This window comes from Cervus elaphus, chromosome 4, assembly GCF_910594005.1.
Source record: "Cervus elaphus chromosome 4, mCerEla1.1, whole genome shotgun sequence".
Taxonomy (NCBI): domain Eukaryota; kingdom Metazoa; phylum Chordata; class Mammalia; order Artiodactyla; family Cervidae; genus Cervus; species Cervus elaphus.
The window spans coordinates 48,842,765-48,856,730 of record NC_057818.1 but is presented as its reverse complement, the minus strand read 5'-3'; the positions used below and the strand labels follow the sequence as shown (position 1 = coordinate 48,856,730).

Here is a 13,966-nt window from a genome sequence, read left to right as displayed (position 1 = left end):
GTTGTTATAGGCACTTGGGGAAGATGTCCCTGGAAACTGAATACCAGTTTCATCCCCTAGTCACTGTGACAACCAATAAGATTATCCTCCCCGCCAAACACACACAGACACACACACACATCCCAACACCCTGGCAGCAGGCAGTGACCTGCCATTCTGACCCAACCAGTAGCTGGCATTCAGCTGGGTTGGACATGGTGGCTACAAGGCACCTCATGGTCCTCAGGAGAGCATCACAGATAAGCATTTTAAATACCCAGGGCTCATACAGTACATCACTTGAAAGTCCTTGCTCCCCAGTGAAGTCTGGCTGCCCTTGTGGTGTGAGGGGACCACTCTCAGTTCCAGAAATCCCCCACTCACCAGCAATCGGCACATTCCTAAGGAGAACTGACCCAGGGAACTAGGCTCTGGTGAGTTTCATGTCTATGCTGGGCAAGCTGGTAGACTCACTTGTAAACTGCAGCTAATTATTAATGCAACTAATAACCACCTGGGGGCAAAATACACCCTGGTCTCTAAAGCCTGTCTCCACAACTTCAGTTCTCTGTTGTGGGGGCAAAACGGAGTCAGGCTTTGTGCAATGTCCACAGGCCGCTTGCCTGGTACAGGCTTAATTCTTTACAAGACCTTAATCAATTTATTTCAAAATAGTAACAGCTGACATGAATCGAGCACTTACTGGCACTAGATGATATAACAAGCATTAGATCATTGAAGGCTCTTAACCCAGGGCAACCTCCAAGAATCGTTTTGGCCATTAAAACACAATGATGGAATTCAGTGCAATGATGCAGCTTAAATGCTCAGCACAGTGGAGGAAGGGCCCAATAAATGTCACCAGATGGAAATATCATAGCTAAATGGTTGCTCGTCATCTTTTTATGGTGTGTAATAATAATAGCAACTAACATAATTTAGTGTCTAATATATTAATATCACTTTTATTTACGAGATACCGGAGGTTATTTCTTGAGTGCTTTACCAATATTAATTCATTTCATTCTCACAACAACCCTATGGAGGAAGTATGGTTAACACCCTCATTTTCAGAAGAAGAAAGTGAGGCACACAAAAAGATGAAGAGATTTCCCCTTGAGCCAAGAGGCTTAGCTGGGACTCAACCCAGGCTGGCTGGACTCAGGAATCAGCATTTCATCACTAAGCTGTTTTGCCAAGGTGTTTTGTTTTGTTTTAAATAAAGGTGTTTCATTTTGTTATGCCTCAGTTTCCTCATCTGTGAAGTGGGTTTCTGATGTGACAGTTCGTTCATTCAGTCACTTAATATCTCTTTATTGAACACTTATTATGTGTCACACACTGGTGTGGACACTGGTGTGCAGTGTGCAAAATCAGCAGCAATTCTGCCCTCATAGTGATTGTTACAATGTGGCTGGGGGAATAGACAATACAGAAGATTGACTTGATTAAGTAAATTATATCAATATATGGGCTTCCCTGGTGGCTCAGGTGGTAAAGAATCCACCTATACTTATGTGTGTGGTGTGATAAGAGTGTTAGAAAAGAATAAAGTAAGGAAAAGGGAAGAAGTAGGTGATGGTCTTGAGGCCCTGAAATTGTAAATATGGTGGCCAGAGACAGTCTCGTGGAGAAGTTGAGCCAAGGTTTGAAGGAAGTGTGGAGGTGAGCAAAGACGTACTCTGGATCTAGGTGATGAAAACAGCCTGTGCAAAGGCTCTGAGGTATGGAGGCTGGTTTGGCTGGGGCAGAGTGAGTAAGGGGAAACGAGGGCAGGGAGATGACGAGTGCTGATCACGTGGGGCTTGTGGGCCACAGTGAGCCCCTTTCCCTGACCCTGATGAGGTGGAGCCCAGCAGGGCTCTGAGCAGGCAGGGACTGGACCCAAACTCAGGTGTTCACACCTGTCCTGGCTGCTTGTGGGAAACAGGCTGTTGGGGAAAGGAGCAGGGAGACAGCGATGGTCCAGGTGAGAGGTGATGTGAGTGGATGAGATCCCCAAGGGAGTGAGTACTGATGGAGAAGAGAAGAGGTTCAAAGACTAATCCCTGACCCTGAGATCAGAGGAAGGAGGAAGAAACAGCCAAGGAGACTGACTGGGAGCCACCAGGCAGCCGGAAGGGGTCCAGAGGGATGTGGTGGCACAGAGAAGTGACGTGAAGAGTGAAGAGAGAGCGACTCCTGCATCAGGCGCTGTTAACAGGTCAAGCAAAGTGAAGACTGAGTGAACAGTGACTATTGGTTCAGCACCAAGGGAGGTCACTGGTGGGTGACCTTGACATTTCAGGGTAGAGAAGGAGGGGCTTCCCTGGTGGCTCAGGAATCTGCCTGCAATGCTGCAGACCCAGGTTCAATCCCTGGGTCAGGTAGATCCCCTGGAGAAGGGAATGGCTACCCACTCCAGTATTCTTGCCTGGAGAATTCCATGGACAGAGGAGCCTGGCAGGCTACAGTCCATGAGGTTGCAAAGAGTTGGACACAACTGAGCGATTATCATTTTAAGGAGGGCAAAGCCTGATTAGAGAAGGTATGGGTGAGAACATCAGTAGACCATATGGAGGCAGTGTGACAACTTTTTGGAGAAGTTTTACTATAAACAGGACCAAAGAAATGGGGTCGTAGCTGGAAAGGGAGCTGGAATCAAGAGTACTTTCATTCGTTTTCATATGAGATGACTCTGTGTGGGCTGATGAGACTGACCCGGTTCAGAGAGGGAAGCTGAAGGTGCAACAGAGAGAGAGGAGAACTACGAGACAGTGGCCTGGAATGGGCACAGTTATGGTGGGAAAGCAGAGGGCAGGGAGGGTCTATGGGGCAGTGCGGGTCTGTGGACATTCACTTTCTATCGATTTTCCTGCAAAACAAGAAGCAAGGAGGGAGTTTCATGGTGGTCCAGAGGTTAGGACTCTGTGCTTCCACCCCTTCAGGGGGAACTGGTTGGATCCCTGGTTAGGGGGAACTAACTAAGAACCTGCATGTTGCATCACGCAGCCAAAAATAAATAAGAAGAAGCAAGGAAAGAGTGAAAAGGTGGAAGGAAGTGTGATGTGTTGGAGGTTAGGGGAGAAAGTGTGAAATAGCTATCTATTGAGAGGTAGAGCTAGTGGATAAGAGAAATGTAATCTGATTGCCAGACAGCACTGCAGGCACGCTTGAGCGTCAAGTTCACAAGCTTGAAGTGGAGCCGGCCAGTGGAGTTGTGTGTTGTTCTTCAGCTGCTTTAAACCGTGTGAGTACAGGCACAGGTAAGTGGAGGGCTTGGATTTAACCAGGTCACACGTGGGAGGAAGCCAGAGGAGGCCAGGGTGTATGCAAAAAAATGTTTTTAATGATTAACCAAGGAACTTAAGCTGGATAAAGAAGAACTGAGAATTGATGGGGTGGGGGGGGGCAGTGAAAAAGAGGTAGGGACAAAGGATGGGCCATCACAGTGGGTTGGCAGGACTGTGGAGGGTCTAGGGCGCTGGAGGGAGAGAGTTGGAAGGAGAGGAGGTGATGACTGGAGAGTGAGAAGCCTGAGATGGAGTCTCTGAAGAGGCCATTGTTACTGAGACAAGCGTAGGTGCAACCACAGGAAAGAGGGGCTAGGAGGACAGCTGGTCAGGGAACAAGAGAGGCCCGGATGGTAGAAGGAAGGATCATCAACCTGGATGTGGAAATCACCCAGAATGTTGATAAGAGCGACCTGAGTGGCAATGAGCCTAGAGCTAAAATCATGGAGAAGTGATGAGTAGTCATCTGGGTCACCAGATGATGCTGACAAGGTGACAAATGATCAACCCTGATGAGCTGGGGCGTGTTGGGGAGGACGGAGGGAAAATGATCTGAAAACAGCTCCAAGGAGCAAGATGTACCCACTTGGAAGGGTCACAGGACAGCTGGGTTCTGGTTAGAGTAAGAAGGTGACAAGAATGTTCAGCGAAGAGATTGAGGAAATGGATTTTGCTGAAGGATAGGTCATGGATTCCAAAGGCCAGAGAGTTGGGACACCTGGGGGATGGAGCGGAAAGGGTTTCCCTCTCGGTGGGGTTTTTCTCATAGGTCTTCAGTGAGCGTATGGTCATAGGTAAGGTGCTCAGCCTGACCCAAGTGCACCGGCCAGAGCAGGAAGCCGTGGTTAGCAGCCCTCGTGGGGTCATGATCAGGCTTAGGGGTTTGTTGCTCAAGGGGGAAAGATGGGGAGAAACCGGTCGCCGTCTGGAGCCAAGTGGCAGGAACTAGATGCCGAGTTTCTTGGAGCTGGCAGCCTCCCGGTCGCCCGTGTACCTGGTGAGGTCACGGTCAAGCCACGGAGGACTTGCGTCCTGGAAGGAGAGCTGGAGGGAGGCCAGGCTGCCCTAACCCGCCGACTCCTCTCTATCTGCAGGACTCTGGCGGCCGGCGATGGGCGCCCGGCCCTCGCGGCGGCGGCGGCTGCCCGCGGAGCCGCCCATAGCCTTGGACGCGCTGCCCCCGGAGCTGCTCGTGCAGGTGTTGAGCCACGTTCCCCCGCGCGCGTTGGTGATGCGCTGCCGCCCGGTGTGCCGCGCCTGGCGCGACGTGGTGGACGGGCCCACCGTCTGGCTGCTGCAGCTGGCCCGCGACCGCAGCGCGGAGGGCCGCGCGCTCTATGCGGTGGCCCAGCGCTGCCCGCCCAACAGCGAGGATGAGGAGGAGTTCCCGCTGTGCGCCCTGGCGCGCTACTGCCTGAGAGCGCCCCTAGGCCGCAACCTCATCTTCAACTCCTGCGGAGAGCGTGGGTGCCGGGGGCGGGGCGGTGGGCGGGGGCGGGGCCAGGGGTGGGACCGAGGAGACCCCGGGGATGGGCGGGCGGGGCCAGGAGCCAAGGGACGTGGTCCTCGAGAAACTGGGTGGGCGAGGCCAGGGGGGAGCTGGGGAAGGGAGGAGTGGGAGGAGCCAGGGGCCGTGGGTAGTGGTGTTCAGTCTCTCACTCCTGTCCAGCTGTTTGCGGTCCCATGGACCGCAGGACGCCAGGCGTCCCTGTCCTTCATCATCTCCGGAGCTTGCTCAAACTCATGTCCATTGAGTCGGTGATGCCATCCAAACATCTCGTCTTACGACGTCCCCTTCTCCTCCTACCTTCAACCTTTCCCAGCATCAGGGTCTTTTCCAATGAGTCAGCTTTTCGCATCAGGTGGCCAAAGTATTGAAACGTCAGTGGAGGGAGTACAGATTGGTTGGCAAGACAGAGGAGAAGGCGCGAAGGGGCGGAGCCGTGGCAGAGGTGACGCTCTGCTGGAACTGCAGACTCAGTTGTTGTTCAGTCACTAAGTCGTGTCCAACTCATTGTGACCCCCATGGACTGCAGCACGCCAGGCTTCCCTGTCCTTCACCATCTCCTGAAATTTGCTCAAACTTGAGTCGGCGACGCCATCCAACCATCTCATCCACTGTCGTCCCCTTCTCCTCCTGCCCTCAATCTTTCCCAGCTTCAGGGTTTTCCCGGTGAGTTGGCTCTTCCCATCAGGTGGCCAAAGTATTGCAGCTTCAGCATCAGTCCTTCCAATGAGTATTCAGGGTTGATTTCCTTTAGGATTGACTGATTTGATCTTCTTGCAGTCCAAGGGACTCTCAAGAGTCTTCCCCAGCACCACCATTCGAAAACATGAAATCTTCAGCACTCAGCCTTCTTTATGGTCCAACTCTCACATCCATACGTGATTACTGGAAAAACCATAGCTTTGACTATACGGACCTTTGTCAGAAAAATAATGTCTCTGCTTTTTAATACACATAGCTTTTCTTCCAAGGAGCAAGCGTCTTTTAATTTCCTGGCTATAATCACCATCCGTGGTGATTTTGGAGCCCAAGAAAATAAAATCTGCCACTGTTTCTACTTTCCCTCATCTATTTGCTATGAAGTGATGGGACTGGATGCCATGATCTTAGTTTTTTTTTGATGTTGAGTTTTAAGCCAGCTTATTCACTCTCTTCTTTCACTCTCATCAAAAGGCTCTTTAGTTCCTCTTCACTTTTTGCCATTAGAGTGGTATCATCTGCATATCAGAGGTTGTTGATATTTCTCCCAGAAATCTTGATTCCAGCTTCTGATTCATCCAACCCAGCATTTCACATGATGTACTCTGTATAGAAGTTAAGTAAGCAAGGTGACAATATACAGCCTTGATGTATTCTTTTCCCAGTTTTGAACCAGTCTGTTGTTTCGTGTATGGTTCTAACTGTTGCTTCTTGACCTGCATACACGTTTCTAAGGAGGCAGGTAAAGTGGTCTGGTATTCCCATCTTTTTGTAATTCCCACTGTTTGTTGTGATCCACACAGTCAAAGGCTTTAGTGTAGTCAATGAAGCAGAAGTAGATGTTTTTCTGGAATTCCCTTGCTTTTTCTATGATCCACTGGGTGTTGGCAATTTGATCTCTGGTTCTTCTGCCTTTTCTAAATCCAGCTTGTATAACTGAAAGTTTTTGGTTCACATACTGTTGAGGCCTAACTTGAGGGATTTTGAGCATTACCTTGATAGCTTGTGAGTAGAGTGGATTGTGCGGTACAGTTGTGTGGGACAATTGTGCGGTAGTTTGAACATTAACTTTGGCAATGCTCTTCTTTGGGATTGGAATGAAAACTGACCTTTTCCAGTCCTGTGGCCACTGCTGAGTTTTCCAAATTTGCTGGCATAATGAGTGCAGCACTTTAACAGCATCATCTTTTAGGATTTGAAATAGCTCAGCTGGAATTCCATCACCTCCACTAGCTTCGTTCATAGTGATGCTTCCTAAGGGCCATTTGACTTCACACTCCAGATGTCTGGCTCTGAGTGACCACATCATTGTGGTTGTCCCAGTCATTAATACCCTTTTTTGTATATTTCTTCTGTGTATTCTTGCCACCTCCTCTTAATCTCTTTTGCTTCTATTAGGTCTTTATGGTTTCTGTCCCATCCTTGAATGAAATGTGCCCTTGGTATCCAAATTTCTTGAAGGGACCTCTAGTCTTTTCTATTCTATTCTTTTCCTCTATTTCTTTGCATTGTTCACTTTAAAAAGGCTTTCTTACCTCGCCTTGCTGTTCTTTGGTACTCTGCATTCAAATAGTTATCTTTCCCTTTCTTCTGTGCGTTTCGCTTCTCTTCTCCTCTAAGCTCAGACAACCACTTTGCCTTCTTCCATTTCTTTTTGTTTGGGATGGTTATGGTCACTGCTTCCTGTACAATATTACAAACCTCCATCCATAGTTCTCTGTCTACCAGATCTAATCCTTTGACTCTATTCATCACCTCCACTGTAATCATAAGGGATTTGATTTAGGTCGTGCCTACATGGTCTAGTGGTTTTCCCTACTTTCTTCAATTTTGCAATAAGGAGCTGATGATCTGAGTTACAGTCAGCTCCAGGTCTTGTTTTTGCTGATTGTCAAAAGCTTCTTCATCTTCCCCTGCAAAGAATATAATCAATCTGATTTCAGCATTGACCATCTTGTGACGTCCATGTGTAGAGTCTTCTCTTGTGTTGTTGGAAGAGGGTGTTTGCCACTGGACCACTGGGGACGTCCCCTCAACTCAGTGGGCGGTGGTTAAAGAGGGAAGGGCCGGGGAGGCCTGGGGAGAAACCGACTGGGCGCTGACAGGGGGCGGAGCTTGCATAGAAACATCAGGCCGTTTTGAGAGGCTGTGGGAAGCGGAACTGAGGAAATGCGCGGGGTCAAGGCTGGAGGATCCCAGAGGTAGCACCCCCGGGCAGGGCCAGAATTAAAGTCCAGTGGTTCAAGAGATTTAAGAGAGGCAGGGCAAGGGACTGAGCCGAGGGAGGCTGAGAAGAAGCTGAGTGGATGCACCTGCACCGAGCCAGCCGAGTGAGGCGGTCGGGGGGTGTGTCCACAGATGCTGCCACGGAGGGGCCGGATGGACAGAGCACAGTAGGTAGTGGCCGGGGCAAGCTGGACCGCGAATCCCTCGTATTTAACCCTATTATACCCCACAGAGGGCTTCAGAGGCTGGGAGGTGGAGCACGGCGGGAATGGCTGGGCCGTGGAAAAGAACCTCATAATGATGCCGGGCGCTCCTTCCCAGACCTGCTTCGTGACTTCATTTGAGTGAGTGGCCTTTGATCACTGGGGCAAGGGAGGGGGAACCCTACCCTACAGTCCTCATCCTCACCCTTACCCACTTTCACACTCTCCTTCCCACAAGCATGTATTCAGTCATTCGACTAATAATTGTTAGGCTTTTGAATTCCCTCTTTTGTCAGTTACCTGTTCCTATCTTTAATACCTACTTTATTTATTTAGTTGGCTGCATCAGGGCTTAGTTGCGGCATACAAACTCTCAGTTGCATCATGTGGGATCTAGTTCCCTGACCAGGGATCGAACCCAGGTCCCCTGCACTGGGAGCATGGAGCCTTAGCCACTGGACCATCAGGGAAGTCCCTGCCTGTTCATATTTTTATTAAGGTTGATGTCTTATTCTCGTTGATATACAAGAATTCCTTGTATATACGAGATGTCAGTTCCTTGTCCATCCTGGATGTTACATAAAATCTCCCACTCTACCATAGGAATTAAGTGTGTCCATGGCATTCTTTGTTATTTTCATATGATCAAATTGATCTTTTTGCTTTAGAATTTGTTTTTTAAATTTTGTTTTAAAAAATCCTTCCCTCCCCTTAGATCCTAATAGTGTGCTCTTCTACTCTTTTCTAGTAACCTCATAGTTTTATCTTTTACATTTAGATCTTTAATCCACCTTTGAATGTGATGTTCGGTAAGGATCCAGTTTTTTGTTTTTCCCTCTATATACTGAGCCAGTTTTCCCAACATCATGTACTAAAGAACCCTTCCTTTCCCCATGGAATGTCAGCACCACCTCTATCATTTATGAAGTTCCCATACATAGCTTGCAGAAGGAAATGGCAACCCACTCCAGTATTCTTGCCTGGAGAATCCCAAGAACAGAGGAGCCTAGTGGGCTGCCATCTATGGGGTCGCACAGAATCAGACACGACTGAAGCGACTTAGCAACAGCAGCAGCATACATAGCCAGGTCTGTCCTTGAGCACTCCGTTCTGGTCAGTTTATCAGTTCTCATGATAAATCACTATTTCTGTTATTATGGCACATTGAAATTCAAGGAGAAGGACTGTTTACAAAGGTACAGACAGAATGCAAGAGATACTGCAGGACCCTAGGCTAGAGGGAAGGGACATTATCACCCCTAGGCCTGGCAGGGGTAAGGGAGGAAACAGTTATGAAAACATGATGACAGAGAAAGCTGGGAGGACAGAGCACTGTGGAGAGGGTCCTTTCTTGGAGAGACACAAAAAGTCCCACTATGATCCCTTGGGAGGGAGCCAGGAGAATAAATACTCTGATTCCACTCTCTTCTCCCTTTTATCTCCTGCTAAAGCTTCCCACTGACTGACCCAACAGGAAGTAGAGGGGAAGGGAGACCCTTCCATACAGGCAACACAATCTTAGACTGGGGTGGGGGGTGGGGGGGCTCTTGGATCATGAGAAGACCTCAGAACTCTCGATCAGCTGTCTACTATGGTGTGCCTCTGTTTGCATTCATGTTCTGATCCCCACAAATATAAGGGGCAAGCCTGCATACGGCCCAGCCTCCTGGCGGCCACAGCGGAGTGAATGATGGAGGGGAATCTGAGAGGCCAACGGGGATGCCCACAGCCCATCATACGTCTTGTCTGGTAGAGCAGCCCTAAGGGGCTGCTTCAGACAGAGTAGTCAGGGGAGGCTTCCAGGAGGAGGTGATTTCTGGGCTGTGATTTGAATGCTGGAACTCTTGGCCCTCCACCGAGCATTATCCCCCTCTTCCTAGATGGTGCTTTAAGAGGCAGCTTGTGGACTTGGTGATGGAAGGGGTGTGGCAGGAGTTGCTCGACAGCGCCCAGATCGAGATCTGTGTGGCCGACTGGTGAGTGAAGAGTGGCAACCTGCCCACACCCCTACCCCAGTGGAGGTGGCAGTTCTACAGAAGGGGCTCATCTCACACCCTGTCACCCCCACGGGCTGGCACTGCTACTGTGTCCCCTTCACAGTGAGGCTGAAAGAAGGGAAGCTACGTTCTTAAAGTAGCAGAGCCAGGGAGGGACCGACCTTTGGCGAGCCCAGGCTCTGGCTCCACCCCAGGAACACCCAGGCTCCTCCCCCAGGCTCTGGCCCCACCTCAAGAACACCAAGGCTCCTCCCCCAAATTCTGGCTCCACCCCCAGGAACACCCAGGCTCCTCCCCCCAAGCTCTGGCTCCACCCCAGGAACACCCAGGCTCCTCCCCCAGGCCCTGGCCCCACCTCAAGAACACCCAGGCTCCTCCCCCAAATTCTGGCTCCACCCCCAGGAACACCCAGGCTCCTCCCCCCAAGCTCTGGCTCCACCCCAGGAACACCCAGGCTCCTCCTCCAGGCTCTGGCTCCACCTCAGGGGCACCTAGGCTCCTCCCCCTAGGTTCCCAGGCCTGGCATCATCAAAGTTCCTGGAGGCCAGAGACCTAAGTGGGTAGCAGAGACGTGAAGGCTCACCACCACCTGGCAGGTGGGGTGCCCGGGAGAACTGCGGCTGCATCTACCGGCTTCGGGTCCGCCTCCTGGACGTGTATGAAAATGAAGTGGTCAAGTTCTCGGCCTCACCCAACCCGGTCCTTCAGTGGACTGAGAGAGGCTGCCGACAGGTGGGTCCAGACCGCCTTCCACACCACCCTTGACCTGTCCAGAGGCACACCCACTTCTCACCCTGCCCAAATTCGGTTCTCAGTTCTCAGCACCACTATCTGTATCTATAATAACAACAGCTAACAATTATTGAGCCCTTATTACAGGCCTGTCCAAAAGTTTTACCCATTGATTCATTTCATCAGCACAATGGCCTAGTTATCCAATAGACATTTATTGAGCACCTACTGTGTACTGGGCATTGCTGTAGTTTCTTGGAATGCAGTGGTGAACCAAAATCCTTGCTCCATCACCATTCTACAGTTGGGGAAACTGAGGGATGGAAGTGACACCCAAACTCACCCTAAAGCATGCAGGGCTTGATTCAAAGCCACAATGGCTCCTGAGCCTAAGCTGTCACAGTCATCATTCCTCACTTATCAAAGTAACCTTTTAGGTGGTCTTCTGGTTCAATTCCTGATCTCCTCCCTCCAACACCAACCCAACACACAGACTCAGCATCTAGAAAGCTATTAAAAAGTGAATCAAAAAAAAAAAAGTGAGTCAGACCACGGATTTCACCTGCCTGTAACCATCCCACGGATACATCTCAGAACAAAAGCCAATATCCTATCATGCAGTTATGAAAAGGAGTGAAGTACAGATTCACACTTCAACATAGGTGAGCCATGGAAACATTGTGCTAAGTGAAAGAGGTCAGACACAAAGGCCACATATTGTATATAGCATTTATAGGAAATTTCCAGAATAAGCAAAGCCATAGAGACACATGCAAAGAGCCGACTCACTGGAAAAGACTGATGCTGGGAAAGACTGAGGGCAGGAGGAGAAAGGGGCGACAAAGGATGAGAAGGTTGGATGGCATAACCAAGTCAATGGACATGAGTTCAACAAACTCCAGGAGATAGTTAAGAACAGGGAAGCCTGACATGCTGCAGTCCATGGGGTTGCAGAGTCAGACAAGACTTAGTGACTGAACAACATAGAGACAAAAAGTAGGTAGATTAGTGGTTGCCAGAGGACAGAGGGAGGGAGGAATTGGAAATGACAGCTAATGGATTTGAGGTTTTTTCCTGGGGTGATGAGATGTTCCAGATTTAGATAGTGATGATGGTTACATAACATTACAAATATGCAAAGAAAAAAAATACAGAATTGTAGTCTTAAATGGCACATGTTAGGTGAATTTGAATTTCAGCTCAATTTAAAAAATTACAAAAGATAAAAAGCCAGAAGCAAGGGACTTCCCTGTGGCTAAGACTCTGTGCTTCCAATACAGGAGGCATAAGTTCCATCCCAGGTGGGGGAACTAAGATCCCACAAGCCAAGTGGCATGGCCCAAAAAAATTAAAAGCCAGAAGCCAAAGTCCTTCTGGGGCCCATCTCAAATGCCCCACACAATCTGCCCACTGCCTCCTTGACCCCATTTCCTACTTCTCTCACTCTGCTCGAGGCACGCTGCCACCTCAGGGCTTTTGCACTGTTCCTCCGTCTGGACCACTCTTCCTCCAGATCCCCACCTCCACCAGGTCTCTGCTCAAATGTCATCTCAGTGCAGCCCTTGCTTACTCATTTTACAACCCCTCCCACTTGCAGAATTTCCTCTGCCCTTTCCCCCTTCTGTCTTCAGCGTCAGAGTCTAGACTCTCAGCTTCACCAGATTTTTTTTTTTTTTTTTTTTTGCAGCAATGGGTCTTCATTGCTGCACGAAGGCTTTTCTCTAGTTGCAGCGAGTGGGGCTTACTCTCGCTGCACTCACAGCGGTGGCTTCTTTTGCTGCAGAGGACAGGCTCTAGGGTGTGTGGGTTCAGCAGCAGCAGCACACGGGCTTAATTGCTCCAGGGCATGTGGGATCTTCCCAGACCTGGGATCGAACCCATGTCCCCTGCCTTGGCAAGCAGATTCTTAACCACTGGACTAGAAGGAAGTCCCAGGATGAGCTCTTTGGGCTGCTTTCTTTGTTGCTATACCCCCAGCGCCTGGAGCAGGGTCAGATGATGGTGATGATCTGTCAAGGAGGTGGAGGAAGAGGAGCCCCTGGAATCTCACTCCCTCCCTCTCCTTCCCCACGCAGGTCTCCCATGTCTTTACCAACTTTGGCAAGGGTATCCGCTATGTGTCTTTTGAGCAGTATGGAAGAGACACGCGTTCCTGGGTGGGGCACTACGGCACCCTTGTGACCCACTCCAGTGTGAGGATCAGGATCCGCCTGTCCTAGCTAACCAGCCTGACCCAGCCTTCCAAGACAGACTGCCATCTGCCGGACACTAACATCAATCAAGGGCGCCTTTTGCAGCCAGGAGCCAGAGGATGCCTGGGGAAAGGGGCGGGGAGGTCCCATGTGGCCTGTTCCCGGCACTCTTCCAGTGAACCCCATTTGCTGCTGCTTCAGCCAAGGAACCAGGGATCCAACCAGGCTGGTCACTTGCTTCCCCAGGGCAGTGTCGAAGAGTAACTCAGAGACCTGTACTATACTTGTAAATTTCTTTCTCACGTGTGTGGTTATCAGTTGATGGTGGTTTAGTCACCAAGTCGTGTCCAAGTCTTGTGACCCCATGGACTGTAGCCCACCAGGCTCCTCTCTCCATGGGATTTCTCAGGCAAGAATACTGGAGTGGATTGCCATTTCCTTCTCCAGGTGATCTTCCTCACCCAGGGATCAAACCCACATCTCCTGCATTGCAGGTGGATTCTTTAGTGACTGAGCCACCAGGGAAATCCTATCAGTTGATGTATTAGTTGCTCAGCCGTGTCCGAGTCTTTGTGACCCCATGGACTGTAGCCCACCAGGCTTCTCCATCCATGGGATTCTCCAGGTAAGAATACTGAAGTGGATTGCCATCCCCTTCTCCAGAGGATCTTCCCAATCCAGGGATCAAACCCACTGAGTCAAAAAAAGAGACCAAACCCTGGTTAAAAACAGAGGAACGCTGCTGACAGTCCTGGACAAGGACTCTTGTCAGCATGTTCTGGGGTAAGGCAATTGCTGGCAGAGAGCAAGGATTGTCCTCGGGGGGACCAACAGGAGCCTCAAAGGGAACCCATCCTCTTGTTTGGGGGAATCTCTGGGACTCAGGAGTGGGGCCCATGCAAGCTTCTCCAGCACGGCACCCAACAGTACCTCTCCTCTGAGCCATACAGGTGCCATTTCTTTCAGAATTCCTAAGGCCCAGTCTGCACTGACCCCCAAACTGTATCCTCTACCCCCACCTCCTGCCCCTGCGTCGGGGCAGCCCGCCTTCTGCCAAGGTGACAGCCTCCTTTTCTCCACACTCGAGCCCACTTGGAGATGGACTCCGGAAGCAAGGCTCCCCTGGTGTCTCCCACTGTTTCCCTAGCTGAGTGCAGCT

General features: G+C 50.2%; 1 protein-coding gene across 10 annotated transcripts in view; it reads left to right on the top strand.

Annotated features, from left to right (window-relative positions):
• Nucleotides 1–13,249, top strand: part of FBXO17 (F-box protein 17) — a 29,445-nt gene extending 16,196 nt beyond the window's left edge. For 3 of the 10 annotated variants that reach the window (XM_043894971.1, XM_043895017.1, XM_043894999.1), the window contains exons 2-7: nucleotides 3,114–3,224; nucleotides 4,346–4,714; nucleotides 7,916–8,027; nucleotides 9,767–9,862; nucleotides 10,480–10,615; nucleotides 12,691–13,249. In XM_043894971.1, the coding sequence (XP_043750906.1) occupies nucleotides 3,114–3,224; nucleotides 4,346–4,714; nucleotides 7,916–8,027; nucleotides 9,767–9,862; nucleotides 10,480–10,615; nucleotides 12,691–12,834 (968 nt within the window). In that variant the 3' untranslated portion in view covers nucleotides 12,835–13,249. Of the gene's footprint in view, nucleotides 1–3,113; nucleotides 3,225–4,345; nucleotides 4,715–7,915; nucleotides 8,028–9,766; nucleotides 9,863–10,285; nucleotides 10,616–12,690 lie in introns of those variants that run through there. The other 7 variants (XM_043894973.1, XM_043895015.1, XM_043894974.1 and 4 more) reach the window with 5 other exon arrangements.
• The last annotated feature ends 717 nt before the right edge of the window (nucleotides 13,250–13,966 follow it).